The sequence below is a fragment of the Poecilia reticulata genome, linkage group LG13 (assembly GCF_000633615.1).
Source record: "Poecilia reticulata strain Guanapo linkage group LG13, Guppy_female_1.0+MT, whole genome shotgun sequence".
Lineage (NCBI taxonomy): Eukaryota > Metazoa > Chordata > Actinopteri > Cyprinodontiformes > Poeciliidae > Poecilia > Poecilia reticulata.
In genome coordinates this window covers 18,529,873-18,543,726 of record NC_024343.1, presented here as the reverse complement: position 1 = coordinate 18,543,726, position 13,854 = coordinate 18,529,873, and the positions used below count along the sequence as shown (strand labels likewise).

At 39.8% G+C, this 13,854-nt stretch overlaps 2 protein-coding genes across 3 annotated transcripts; one reads left to right on the top strand and one right to left on the bottom strand.

Annotated features, from left to right (window-relative positions):
* The first annotated feature begins 822 nt into the window (after positions 1–822).
* otol1b (otolin 1b) lies at positions 823–8,133 on the top strand. Of its 2 annotated transcripts, XM_008425813.2 has the most exons (6): positions 823–838; positions 3,467–3,561; positions 5,169–5,602; positions 6,057–6,146; positions 6,881–6,952; positions 7,035–8,133. In XM_008425813.2, exons 3-6 carry the CDS (start codon positions 5,182–5,184, stop codon positions 7,931–7,933), a joined length of 1,482 nt encoding a protein of 493 aa, XP_008424035.1. In that variant the 5' UTR covers positions 823–838; positions 3,467–3,561; positions 5,169–5,181; the 3' UTR covers positions 7,934–8,133. The 2 variants fall into 2 exon arrangements, with proteins under 2 accessions (XP_008424035.1, XP_008424034.1); XM_008425812.1 differs by lacking the exon at positions 823–838 and having other exon boundaries at positions 3,461–3,561.
* A 2,430-nt stretch (positions 8,134–10,563) lies between these two features.
* LOC103474683 (Fc receptor-like A) lies at positions 10,564–13,854 on the bottom strand. Its single transcript, XM_008425811.2, has 6 exons — positions 13,552–13,854; positions 13,421–13,456; positions 13,002–13,292; positions 12,071–12,343; positions 11,689–11,964; positions 10,564–11,583 (listed from the first exon to the last, which is right to left on the bottom strand). Exons 1-6 carry the CDS (start codon positions 13,574–13,576, stop codon positions 11,252–11,254), a joined length of 1,233 nt encoding a protein of 410 aa, XP_008424033.1. The 5' UTR covers positions 13,577–13,854; the 3' UTR covers positions 10,564–11,251.

The following is a 13,854-nucleotide window of genomic DNA, read 5'->3' as shown; positions in this document are numbered from 1 at the left end:
GCAAGGCAGGGAGGGACAGAGAAGTTGATACCAGACCTTTCTGCTCCTTCTGAGGTTCATGCAGTTTGTTAGGCATACTAAAGCTTACCACTGAGGGGGGGAAATTAATAGGCTTGTTCCTTAAGATTAGTAGTGGGAAGGTGGAGGCAAAATAATAAAAAAATTGGATAGAAAAGCTGAAAATGTCTTTGAAAAGATTGAATTTAACGTCTTTCACGAGGTTCTGTTCTCTGACCAATATTTTACATTTCATTTTTCAGATGGACTCAGATCTAAACGTATCAGAATGACATCATTTTTACACAGACCTAAAATGTCATCTTTACTGTCTCTACAGTATCAAGTTCAAGAAATCATGAATGTCCCCCAAAACGTAGTTTTTACACCTATTTTGTTAGGTGTTTCTGCAAGAATGAATAACATCTCAGACATATTATATTAACATCACTAAATAAAATGGACTCACCTAACAACCCATATGTGTATATATGTAATACATTTGGTTTTCAAAGTGGGAAAAATGAATCTTTGCATTTGCACGTCTAAATCAAAGTGCTTTAGGAAGCATCAGAGAGGCCTGCACATAAAAACATTGCAATAGAAGAGCAAACTACAACTGGTAATTGCCCAAAGTGATAAATTACCACATCATAAAATCGCAGCAGGGAAGACAAAATATATAAGCAAAATTGTAATGGTTAGCAAGACATAAGTGACAATCATTCCATAGTTTTTATTTGCTTCTTTGTTTTATAAAAACATGTCTAAATCCCTCTCTAACTTTCTCCTCACACGTTCACAGCAGCTTGAGGATCTCCTTTACATGCGGAGGGTTAATGTAAGTTAATACACCTCCATCCAGCTAAGTCTTCTTTGGTCCTCTCTCTGCTCGGCTGCACTGGTAACTTAACTCCTTCCTGTCTCCATCCCTTTGGGGTGTGTGTGCACAGACTTAAAAAGCTTTGGTGAACTATTTTAAAGAAGCAGAAGTCAATCAGTTTCATTGAAACAAATTATAGATAAAAAAAAAAGGGAATAAAGACATTTTGTCCATTCGTAATAAAAGATGATGAAACCCAACAAAATGTATTTCTTACAAATGTATTTGATTAAATAAACAAGATCCAAACTATATAAAAAAAGAAAACTAGCAGCTTCTTAAAGGAACAAATGTTTAGATTTCTCCTAATTAAGCTGATAAAAAGTTAAACTTTTATTAAGACTTTGTTAGCAGTAGGTGACTTTTATAAAAATGTCTTTTACATATTTGTTAAAACTGGCACTACTGTCCTCAAATGAGACAAATAATCTGCAAAATAAATTTAAAAAATCACCCTGTAGTCCTACCGCCATCTGTAGAAACACACCGCTCCTGGCCAGAAACAACCAATCAGAGCCAGGAGAAGGAGGGCCTTAGTGAAGTTGGTCAATCTCGCGTTCTCGCTTTACTGAGGTTAATTTTCTCAAAACTCAACTGCTCAAACTAACATAATCCACTTAATCTTCACAGTCATGTCACAACACAAACTCTTTCTTTTACATGTCCTCTTTGTAGCACTTTTTAACCTTTGTTCACAATAAACTCTCTTGATGGTCAGTCTTGAAAGTCACTAATAAATAAAATGTATTTTGTCTGATATTTAAATTTATCTGATGATCAGTTAAATTTGGTTTATAGGGCCAATTCACAACAAGCGTCGTCTTGAGGTACTCTGCAGGAAATGTGATTTCAATTCAATCATATACCGATTGTTATTTGTAGTGGTTTAAATCCTACCCAGCATATTTTGTAGACTCGTTGACTTGCAGCATTCACTCGTCCCCGGCGATGTAGCGACAGTCGCTTGTGTTGGGTTGTTGACTTTACAGCAATCCCTCATACTGAGCATGCATGCAGTGACAGTGGAGAGGAAAAACTTCCACGTAATAGGAAGAAACCTCCAGCAGAACCAGAAGAAGGATGTGAGAAAACCTGTCAGTTTTTTCCTCCAGTCACCTAGGCCTATAGTAGCATAACTACACAGATGGCTCAGGATAATCTAAGCCAGGCTATGATCAGAAGTGCCAAAAAAGCAAAACCAGGAGAGAAATAACATCTTCAAGGGACTGTCCTGACACTATCTAAACAAGCAGCTTTTTGGTCATAACTTCTTTGCAAGATTACAGAAACTTTCATGAAGTTTTGAGGCACCTCATGTGCCAGTGGCATTGGATAAGAGGTTGTTGTGTCTCATCTAGGATATTCTCAATCTGCTAGTAGGAAACAGCTGAATGTGCATAAAATGTGCATCAATGGGCCTCTTGGTCACTTCCAGGCTTTAAGCCAGACTGTTTCCAGAGTATTGTTAGTGAGTGTACAGGTGAACGATGCCTGGACCCTCTGAAGGCAAGAAGGAAACCAAAAGAACTCGAGTCTTTCTCACAAGCTTTCTGCATTTTTAATTTTTCTTTGGACAGTTAACATTAGCTGCTTGGAGATGGAAAGTGTTTGAAAAATCATGCTTCAAACAAACACAATCCTCTGCCTTCAGATACCGCTAACCCTCTCCATTTCCCCCAATTTCATTTCCCGTCTCCCTGCTCACTTTTAGCCGGTCACAGATCTCCCCAAGGACACAGGGTCTCCGGCAACCGAGGCATGACCACTTTTCAAACATTCTTTGTCACTGGTAAGTCAAGAGTTTCAGCTCGACAGCCACCTGAAAATCACTTTTCGACAAAAACCTGAGGCGATCTGGTTACGCCGCAAGAATGAGTCATTGTCCGGGTCTCACAATCGCAGCTACCCAGATGTCGCTGCCAGCAACCTTGAGAGTTCTTGTGCAGGAAGAAAAGAAGTCCGCCACAGTGATTAGGCGAGCACTGCAACTGCATTGATTTAAAAGGATAAGTGGGTTCGTTCGACAAACAGCTCAGGTTTTAGCAGCACCTCAGTGATTACCAGAGCTCTTTAGGCTAAAGCTTTCCTCTGGATTCCAACCAACCGCTGGTGAATTGAGATAATGAGCTCCCTGTGCTATGGTGCCAGTTTGCAATCACTTTGTTGAGAATATTAGCTTGCAAGATTAGGATTAAGCATTTTGCGGCTATCTGCATGTCCAAACCTACGGCCGAAGAAAAAAGAAAAAAAAAGCCATTGGACTCTCTGTCTCAGACTCCTCTTTGCTTGGCTTTGTCCCACCTTAAGAGCCCGGGCTGAAGGAATGCCTCATGTATCGGGTGACCCATTGCCCCGACGGCCTCTGCTCCTTGCCCAGATCACGGGGAGGGAGTGCACCGGGCGGGCGCTGTATACCGTGTCACAAAAGCACCTTTCTACACAACAGGGACACAGAGAATGGACCACAGCACAGTGGTTCTTTTTGGGTCTCAGCCCACCATAGTGGGATTGCGGACCTCCCTCTTTTTTGCTTTACACACAAAAAACACCCCCATCCCCCATTGATGAGATGTTCTTTCACCCAAGCCTGGCAGAGATAACAGAAGGACCTGGAGCCCCTGGAGTGGCAGATGAATCATCGCTAGAGAGGATAAATGACTTTACTACTCATACACATTTGGGTGAGTGAAACTACTTCTGTTGAGATTAGGTGTAGAAATTTGACAGAATGCTAAAGAAAGTAAATCTCTTTTTTTAAAACGAACAGGACATAAGATTGAGTTTACCTGCATGCATAAACACGTTAATCTGAAAATAGCAATGTAGTTAATAAAGACAATTAGCACGCTTTTGCTAATTATGTGCAAGCCTTGACCAGTTGTCCTGCAGTCGTCTTGAAGGGATTTCAAAGTTGGTTGTGGTTTTACTCCTTTCTTGTTCAGTTCTTCCTCCCAAGCATAAAATGTTGGGTTTCTAAACACATCTGAGCAATGCACCAGGTTTGATCCAATTTCAGAAATCAACTTGGAGCTAAAAAACAGTAACATTTGTTATTTTTGATATTTCCCATTAACCCAATTAACTAAAAGCAAAGAAAGAGTGATAATCCCTTGAACTTCAAAGCCTTTTACAAACTGTATGGTTTAGCGAGGTAAAACTCATTTCAAGACTTTTTCATACGCAATGTGACACAAATTGTGTACAATCAACTGACTTGTACAGATTCATTGGAGACATTTCTTTTTCTTATATATGTAAACTTTACAACATATAAACTTTACTGTTACAAAAATGTATGAATCCTTCAATTAATACTTTGTAAAAGCAACTTTTGAATCAGTAATGCAGACATTATTTTCATTCTTTATCAGAGTCACAATTTGCATAGTGCTTGCAAAAGCTCAAAGGATCTGATTATACAAAGGTATCAGTCAGGAGGAGAGTAAGAGCAAGTCCAGAGTCAGCGCCAAGGCATAGTATGCAAAATTGAAGAAATTATGAGACAAAATAGATATAGCAAAAATGTATTTGCTACAGTACTGATAAAAATAAAAGACCCAACCTGGTCATGAAGGCTGCAAAGAGACCAGGAAAAACATTTTTTAAAGAAGCTGCAGGAATTCCCAACATAAACTGGTTATGCTCTTACCAGTTGAAATACTTTCCTGTTTTCTTCATATGTCTGAAATGTAGAAGTATGGGAAAGACAGAGATCCGGAGAACCAGCCTTAAATGAAGCATGTTTGGCACATCAGAGGCACAGAGCCTGAAAAAAAACTCTACCCACTTTGAAAGATGCTAATAGCAGCATTATGCTCTTATTCAGACTTTGAGTCCAGTAGTTATTTTCCTGCAGATTTGATAAGACTTGTGAAAACTAAAACTGCTGTCTTACTGGTCTTTTCCGTTTTTAAAATTTGCAATAAGCAATAGTGTCCTGAGTCACATTGCATTCATAAACCAAAAGAAAACGAGGTCATAGGTTACTCATTAATATACATGGACACTTACCAACTTAAAAACTTAAAATATTTTAGTGTTTATTTTCTTATGGTTGCCAATATCAGTCAAACTGGTCGTTTAGAAAGCGCTTATTTCTAATGTGTGCTTTTCCTCACCAAATAAATACGTGGAAAGTAGATCTGAAAAAAGTTTGAGATGAACCTAATGCAATAAAAGCTAAATGTATTTCATCTCTGCCCTGGGTGAGGGATGCTGTGTATGTGCTACAACAGATCTGAGGTCGGACTTGAGATCTTTGTGTTTTTGTTTTCTGATACATTGTCAGATCCCAGTCAACAATGAGGATTATCTCCTGCCAGTGGACTCTTGTGGCTGTAGCTGTGGTTTCAGTCACCGTGGTATTCTGCACTAAGACCAAACCTACAGCGAAACCAAAGTACCTGTACACAAAGAAGCCTGTTCCACAAGTCACGCCACACAACCCTGTCACAACCAGTGTCCCCAAGACTCTCAAGATAGTGGTGACGCCAAACCCCGTGCAGCCTCAGCCGCAGCCGCCGCCTCCGCCGCAGCCCACTGCAGTGAGGACCACCTACGTGAACCACAATCTTCCACAGCACCACAGTGAAAACACTGAGCCCACAGGTGTTGGTCCTGACAACTACACCCTGGACTACAACGAGTGCTACTTCAACTTCTGTGAATGCTGTCCCCCTGAGAGAGGCCCCAGGGGGTCGAAGGGAGAAAGAGGCTCAGCAGGTATTAAAACTAAATGATGATGTAAATGGTATTATATTAAATGAAACCACTTGTGTGCGTGCGTGCGTGAGTGTGTACGTTTGTTTTTAATACCTTGTGGGGACCATTTTCCTGACACTACGTTGTGGGGTCCCACTGCTCCTTGTGGGGACCAAAGCCTGGTCCCCACAAGGGGAAACCCTGTTTTTGGGTCAGGGGTTAGATTTAGGAGTAAGGTGTGAATTGAGTTTTGGTTAGGGTTAGGTATGTAATGGATAGGGTTAGGATAAGGAAAAGGTTTAGGCTGTAGAAATGAATAGAAGTCAATCAAAACTCCCCATAAAGATTGCCACGCAAACATGGGTGTGTGGGTGCATGTGTATGTGCGTGTGTGTGCGTGTGTGTGTGTGTGTGTGCGTGTGTGTGTGTGTGTGTGTGTTTGTGTAGCTTCAGGTAATTATTTTTTCTTTTCCAGGACTACCTGGTGATATTGGGCCTGCAGGACCACAGGGTATACCTGGACCACCTGGCATGAGCGGTCCAATGGGCTTTAAAGGAGATAAAGGTACGTACAACCAAATAAAACAAAATTTATTGTGACAACGTGCTTCTTGATAGAAATAATAAAATATGTTTTATTAACAAATATAAGGCCTTTTTATTTGTAAGACTATTCTATGACACAAAAGGTCATGTCACAGATTAAGCATGAGACAAAACAAAAAATAACATTTAAGACTGAAAAAAATGAAAAGAATATCAAAAGAGGGAAAGGAGCTAAAATCAGACAAGTGAAAGTGCTTCCAAGAAAAATAGTGGATGACTGTGATTTTCTTTAACCAGTAAAATTTTCCAACCTGAATACTTTCCAGTCTTCCTGAACAAATACTTTGTCGAACCACTTTTCCCTGCAGTTGCAGCTGCAGTATGTCGCCACCAGGTTTACATACAGAAAGATTGAAAGCTTTGAAAATTTGAAAGGAGTTGAGTTTAGAGAGAGTAAAGCTGGGTGTCTTTTGCATAGACATGAAAGTTGACACCGAACTTGCAGAAGATATGGCGAAAAGGAAGGAGCCACATGATGAGCAAAAGGTGGCCAAGGATAGAACCTTGAGGAACACCAGTGGCAATTGACATTACTTTATTTTAAGGTTTTGATCTAGATTTACAAGTTTTGGGTAAAGAGAGTTTACAAAAACTTTGGTATTGGTGACACCAGGACCTAAGTGTCTAATACCGTTTGTGTAGCATTCAAAGACAATCGACTTTGTACCTTATTTATTTAAATGAAACTTACAGGGGATAAAGGTGAGAGAGGACATCCTGGAACATCAGGCCCACCAGGCATTCCAGGAAAACCAGCACAAAAAGGTACACAATTATTCAGATGATTGCTTACATCTCAAATACAGGTGCACTGGATTTATTCTGACACCCCTTTGAAACTTTTCAGGTGAAGCTGGCCTCAAAGGAGAAAAAGGTGACGTAGGAGTTAAAGGTGTCAAAGGTGAACAAGGAGAAAAAGGAGACCATGGCCAGAATGGAACTGCTGGTGAGAAAGGGGAACCAGGACCGGAAGGGCCTGTTGGACCTCCAGGAACAGCTATGGGCCAGGGTCCTAAAGGAGAAAAGGGAGATAAAGGAGACTGTGGCATATTTGGGGAGAGAGGTCCTAAAGGTGACCGAGGGGAAACCGGTGCCCCGGGCATTCAGGGTGCAATGGGAATTCCAGGATTACATGGCAAACATGGCACCCCTGGGCCCGTCGGCATTAGAGGGGATCCAGGACACCCTGGACCTCCAGGAGAGCCAGGAGTGTCAGGGCCTCAAGGGCCGCAAGGGATACGAGGGATGCCCGGGCCAAAAGGGGACAGAGGGTACCCTGGCGTCAGAGGCGAGCGGGGCTTTCGTGGATTAAAAGGAGCGAAAGGTTCAGGAATGCTTCAGAAACGTTCTGCCTTCAGTGTCGGCATTTCTCCAAAGAAATCCTTTCCTCCCTCTGGCTTCCCGATTCGCTTTGACAAGATATTCTACAACGAAGAAAACCACTTCAACATGAGCTCCAGCAGCTTCACATGCGTCCACCCCGGGGTTTACGTCTTCTCATTTCACATCACTGTGCGTAACCAGCCTCTGCGAGCCACGCTGGTGGTGAACGGGTTACGGAAAGTCAGGACTCGGGACTCCCTATACGGCCAAGACATCGACCAGGCATCCACTCTGGTGGTGTTAAGACTGGCAACCGGAGATCAGGTCTGGATGGAGACTTTCAGAGACTGGAATGGGGTTTACGCCAGCAGCGAGGACGACAGCATTTTTTCTGGGTTCCTGCTGTACTCAGACAAAGCCTGAAGCTCCTTTTGTTTGCGACACCGGTGACTTCTCTCTTCTGCTGAACTGCTACAACCTCACCTCATGGGTGAAAACACCAAATACTGAGGGTGCTACTCTGTAACTGTGAATTATTTGTAAGTTTGTTATTATCATCAAACGTCTGGTTCAAATTCTCTCATTTAGAAATTTCTAAATAAACCAACCACTCATGACCTCAAGAGACAAACGTGCAGCCCTCAGCAAAACGGACAGCTGTAATGACAGAAAATCAAGATTTAAGTCATAATATGGGAAAGGAAGTGCAAAATTAGTATATGAAACAGAAAGTAAACATGACAGAAAATAAAAAAGCTAGTAAATAAATAAGATAAAACCAATGTTTATATAAATAAAGAGTTAATGTGAAAGAACTGCTTATCAATAATGTATGTAGTTCATGCAGCCATATAATCTCACAAAAACATTCAAAAGTACAACTTTTAAGTGAATTTTGGCAACATGGACAAAAGCCACACTTAGGAATAATAATAAATGGCAGATTTTAATAAAATTACTGGGAGCAAACAATTTTGGCAATGACAAAATAGGGTGTGAATATGTTTGCAAGGCACTGTAGCATTAAAGATTTATAAAGATATTTAAAAATTTTTGCTTCCCCTTCTCTCATTACTCACTTTCCTGTCAGTTAACTATCAAATAAAGGCCAGTAGAGCCAAAAAAAATTTTTTTTTAATTCCTCCATTTCAGGTCTAATAACGCCTATTTGAGTACAGTTCTATCTAAAAAAAAAAAAAAAAATCAACACAAAACAATCCATAATTGTCAAATTTAAAGATCCTTTCAAGATTTCTTGTAAATGTATAAAACANTAATAATAATAATAATAATAATAATAATAATAATAATAATAATAATAATAATAATAATAATAATAATAATAATAATAATAATAATAATAATAACCCTTTTATGCATGAAATTCAGGATTTTTACCCCAATTTTTAACATTTTTTCTTAAGGCATTAAAAAAAAGGTAGAAAATGTTATTATTTTATTATTTTAAGGTGATCAATTGGAATCATCTCCAAATACAAAGTTGTTATTTGAAAAATACATCAGTAGTATTGTTCTTTAGAGGTTATCTGATGTCAATATTTTTTTTTTACCTTCTTATACAGAAGAAGGAGGGACCGGGTCGGTTGGCGTGCTTTTCTGTCTGTCGGCCATGTTGGATTTAACAAAAATAATTTCTTGCATTTGCAGCGGATGGCCAGTAGTTGATAGTGTATTTTATGATCTATTAGTGTCCAGTTCAGTGGTTTGTGTGCATTTATAACATAAAAATACACAAGAAGCACAAGAAAATGGCTTTTAGATAGCTGTCCACTGTAGTGACCACTATGCATAAGGCTTAATAATAATAATAATAATAATAATAATAATAATAATAATAATAATAATAATAATAATAATAATAATAAATAATAATAATTGCTAAGATTGTTTGGTCTTTCCAGAGATATGTAATTTAATTTTATTCAGGGGTCTCACTGTCTGATGTTGCTGCAGGAACAGATATTTCCTGAAGGTTTCTCACCAATGTGCTTCTGGTAATTGTGGTCTTTACAGATGAATTGTTAAATTAGTTCAGGGGCATCTTAGACTCAGGTTTTCGGAAGATGTTTTTATATTTGCCCACTGTTGTTTAAGGGTTAGAGATTTTTTCCCTGCAGGTATGATGCTTGACGTGTAGACCAAATGTTCTGTTTTGGGTTCATCAGACCAGACGATTCATTTTCTTGGTCTGTAAATCTCCAACGTGTGTTTCGACAAAATATCCGTCCAGTCACTGCCATAAAGGATCAGTAGTTTGAGAATTAGCAATGGTTGATTTTCTAGATGTTTCTATCTCCACAAATGAAAACTGGACCTCTGCCTAAAAAACTGCAAGGTTCATGATTAATCTTTTGACCGATGCCCTTCTTCCCTCAGGACTCAGTTAGAGTTTACAGCCAGATCCAGGAAGAGTTTTGGACCCAAACTTCTCCCATATCCAAATAATTTTGGTCAAAACGCTTTTTGGGACGTCCAAAGTCTGTGTTTTGACATGATTTAGTCTCTGAGATCCACAGACAATGTGTTTGACTTAATTGCTTTAATATGAAATCGCATATAGACAAGTGTGGATGATTTCAGATGACCTTACCATCGATGGACTCAAATCAAGTTGAAGAAGCATCTCAAGTATGTATGTAACCCTTATGTTACATAATTTTCTTAACATCCAAGAAAACATGTTTCCACTGCTATTTTGTGCTATTTTATGTAGAAAACGTCACTTTAATCAGTTCCAGGATATGTATGTAACATAAACTGTGGAAAACGCAAAGGGGTGTAAATACTTTCTGACAACACTGTAACTATCTTGACTGTCACAGCAGAAGCGAGTATTGATTAAGCAAATAATGTCTCTGTGATCTGCTATTGTTTTCAAACGTTTGTTATCTGATATATCTTTTTCTAGTACAGAAGATTCTAGTAATATCTATCGGCAAGTTAATCCCACATGTTTTCCAAAATTTAAAATGTTTTTGATGTGCTGTAGGATTGTAAAAAAGAAAAAAGTTAATTGGAAATAAAGTCAACTGTTCATGCAGCTTATCGAAATTTTATTGGGTTAAAACACAATATTTGTTCTTTCTTACTGTATTGAATATTAGTTTCATGACATTCAGAGAAAACTGATGCAAAGAATTATTAACACAGAACTATAACAGCAGAACAGTAGGGTGGTGTTAATAATTGTTAGAAAGTCTCAGAGTATTGCTCTGTTAGTACGATGGTACGGTTTAAAAGGAGTTTCCAGGTACAGCTGGTAAAAAAAAATCACAGTTTTTCATAGTAAATATATTTCTAAAGGTGCTATTGACATGAGATTTTCATCTGGTAATGATAACAACCCACATAATCCATACATAGAAATTAAGTTGTGTGTCATAATGTGAAAAGTACTGAAAGGGAGGTGGAAAAAAGTCACGGAAAACCAAGAGACCAGCTGAAATCTACCAGTGATTAGAAAACCATCCTGCCCCTTGTCAGGATCAGTCCAAAATGACGGCCTATAGAAAGGTGAGTCGTTACCAAGACGTCACACAAGGAACATCTCATGATTGGTTAAAAACAAAGAACTGAGGTTGTTACCAACACCTGGTGAAAATTTAATGTCATTCACACCTTTACAGGACTTTCTAAAATAGTCCCCAGGACACACCCTGAGGTTCTGAGGTTTGGCCTGCCAGCCGGTCTGAAGTCGGCAGACTGGTTGGGTCCGGAGCCTCAGACAGACTGGGACTCTGTGTGCTGATTGAAAGATGGTGAAGAAGCAAAGTATTTTGGGGATGCAGGCTGAGTCTCAGCCTTACAACGATAAGGTACACCCTGAGGTTCTGAGGTTTGCGTTTGGCCTGGCAGACGGTCTGAAGTCGGCAGACTGGTTGGGTCCGGAGCCTCAGACGGGCTGGGACTCTCTGTGCGCTGATTGAAAGACGGTGAAGAAGCAAAGTATTTTGGGGATGCAGGCTGAGTCTCAGGAGCCGAGAAGGTGTGTAGGGGTGATCTGGATGTCATCTGATTTCTGAGATGAGGACGGGTAGGCATCAATGGTGGCCCTGTAGGGTCAAGGAGAAGGTCACCTTAGAAGTCCAGCCTGACTTCAAAGTGCTTTTTTCACCACAGAGTGTAATAATCAGCAGAGCAGATTTACTCTTATGCACCTGTGACCTCTCCGAAGCTCCGGGGCTCGCTCCACCTCACGATATCCAGCTTTGGCACCTTGGCTCTACAGCTGTACCATCCTGCAGCCTTTCTGACGTGCATGTGGTTCAGTGAGTTTGCCGGCCCCAGCAGATTGTTGTTCTTGTAGAAATAGTAATTTACAGGAGCGGCTGGGGCGGGGGCGTTGTACTGGACGTGGCAGATGAGGTTCATTTTATACTGTCCAAGCTGGGCGTTGTCTATATCAATCTCCAAAACCGGCTTGGCTAGAACCTCTGAGAAAGATCAAATGAAGAAACAAAAGTTACTTACAAGTCAAATCTCTGGGGATTGGTTTCCGGTACTGGTCCGTATCTCGCTAAACATAAATGTTTAACTCACCTAAGATATTCACCAGAGTGGGAACTGACATCACGGAGTGTGTACGTCGACTCAGGTCCCAGGATACCCTGCATGAGTACCTTCCTTCATCCTCCAGGGTGACATGGGGGAGATGGAAATTTAAGCTGCTCCCGCTCTGCACCATCACTTGAATCCCGTCTCTGTACAAGATCGTCTCGTGGACGGGAGCGTTTCCTCGGAGACGGCATTTCAAATCCAGGGCGTCTCCAACGAGGACAGGGCGTTTTGCCAATTGTAGGATGGCAAACCCTCCTGAAAAAGACAGAAAAAAGTTTTCACTTAGTCATTTAGTGAGTGATGGGCTTTTATTTGAGGGTATTTGATAGAGGTAGCTTGTTTTTGCAGTTCAGTGTAGGGGTGAGCATTTATTGTATCGTTTATCATTCATCACAATAAAAGTATTTTAAGTATTTTGATATATTGTTGTCACAATAAATTTCAATTAGTGATGCTTATTAAAAGCCCATGAATGTCTGCATTATGAGGATTGTTGTTTTTACTGGTTTCTCCAGTTTGTTCAATAAATTAATATAAATTCTTTTGAAAATATGACTAAATGCAGCTACTGTTTGCCATTTAGTGATACAAATCAAGTTTTTTTTAATGTGACTGATGTCCAAAAGAAGCATAAAGAGGGACTTTTCAAATGGGTAATGTTTTTCAAGAAATGTAATTGGGTTTTACATAACCAATCAGTAATATAAAAAAAGTAGTAAATAGTTCTTATCGCCACTTTTATCGTTGTAAAAATACCGTGATAAAATTTTAAGTCACCACCAACCCCTGGCTCAGTGCTAAAGAAGAAGTTGACCAGGTCAGGAAGAATTTGCCGTTTGACAGTTTCGGAAATATTGGAAAGAGGAAGAAAAACCAAAAAAGCGTTTGTTTCTTGTTGAACACAAGATCTTACCATCAACATGGATCTCATAAGGTAGACTTCTTAGTGTTTTAATGCTTCCCACATCCGTCTCTTTCTTTCCTTGGCAGGAATATTTGCCGCTTTCTTTAACGTTGGCGTTCCACAGCTGGAATATCTCGCCAGTCTGTGGAAGCTGCACAGATCCCCTGAACCACAGGTAACCCCAGGAGGCCTGGTAAGGATCGGGGATGATGCATCTCAGGCTCAGAGGTTCCCCGCTGAAGATCATGGAATCTCCCGAAACTATCTCCACGACGGCCCTGTACGAGGTTGAAGTGGGAACTGCAGAGAGAAAAGAAGCCGTGTGTCAGGGGAAAAAATATGAAGAGTTGCTTACCATAAAGTCATAAACTATCATCTGAAAGATTTATAATCTTTTTCCCAATGATGTAGTTGTATTAAGGACTTACCCTCAGACACTATGAGCTGTGGTAACAATAAAAGAACTGAAACAGAGAGCGATAAAGGTTTAGTGAGAGCACATAGCATCATGTTATCAGATATGTTAGTTCATATCAAAGTAATCAAAATTAAAACCTACCGAGAAATGAAGTTACTGCTTCCATTGTGCTCCGTTTGTGTGTTAGAATCAGATAAGGCTGAATGCTTTATTCTAATAAAAGAGAAGTGAAACTGTCTTCACACAGGATTGTCCTCCATCCTAAAAAGTGCTGTCTCATCAATTGTTTGTTTTATACTATTTAATATAAAAATGCTTCATTTTCATTAAACATATTTGGAAATATTTGACTTTCAAGTTTGCCGGATAAGCTGTCAGTAGCTGTATGCAGAACTCTGAGCTCGGCTGTTGTTTCGTCCCCTCAACAAATTAGCTATATTTTAC

Excerpts from the sequence above, each read along its gene's own strand:
- otol1b (XM_008425813.2), top strand. The coding sequence starts at position 5,182 with ATGAGGATTATCTCCTGCCAGTGGACTCTTGTGGCTGTAGCTGTGGTT. Across the intron at positions 5,603-6,056 it reads GGGAGAAAGAGGCTCAGCAG|GACTACCTGGTGATATTGGG; the intron begins GTATTAAAACTA and ends TTTCTTTTCCAG. Across the intron at positions 6,147-6,880 it reads GGGCTTTAAAGGAGATAAAG|GGGATAAAGGTGAGAGAGGA; the intron begins GTACGTACAACC and ends TGAAACTTACAG.
- LOC103474683 (XM_008425811.2), bottom strand. The coding sequence starts at position 13,576 with ATGGAAGCAGTAACTTCATTTCTCG. Across the intron at positions 12,344-13,001 it reads TTATGAGATCCATGTTGATG|GAGGGTTTGCCATCCTACAA; the intron begins GTAAGATCTTGT and ends TGTCTTTTTCAG. Across the intron at positions 11,965-12,070 it reads CACTCTGGTGAATATCTTAG|AGGTTCTAGCCAAGCCGGTT; the intron begins GTGAGTTAAACA and ends GATCTTTCTCAG.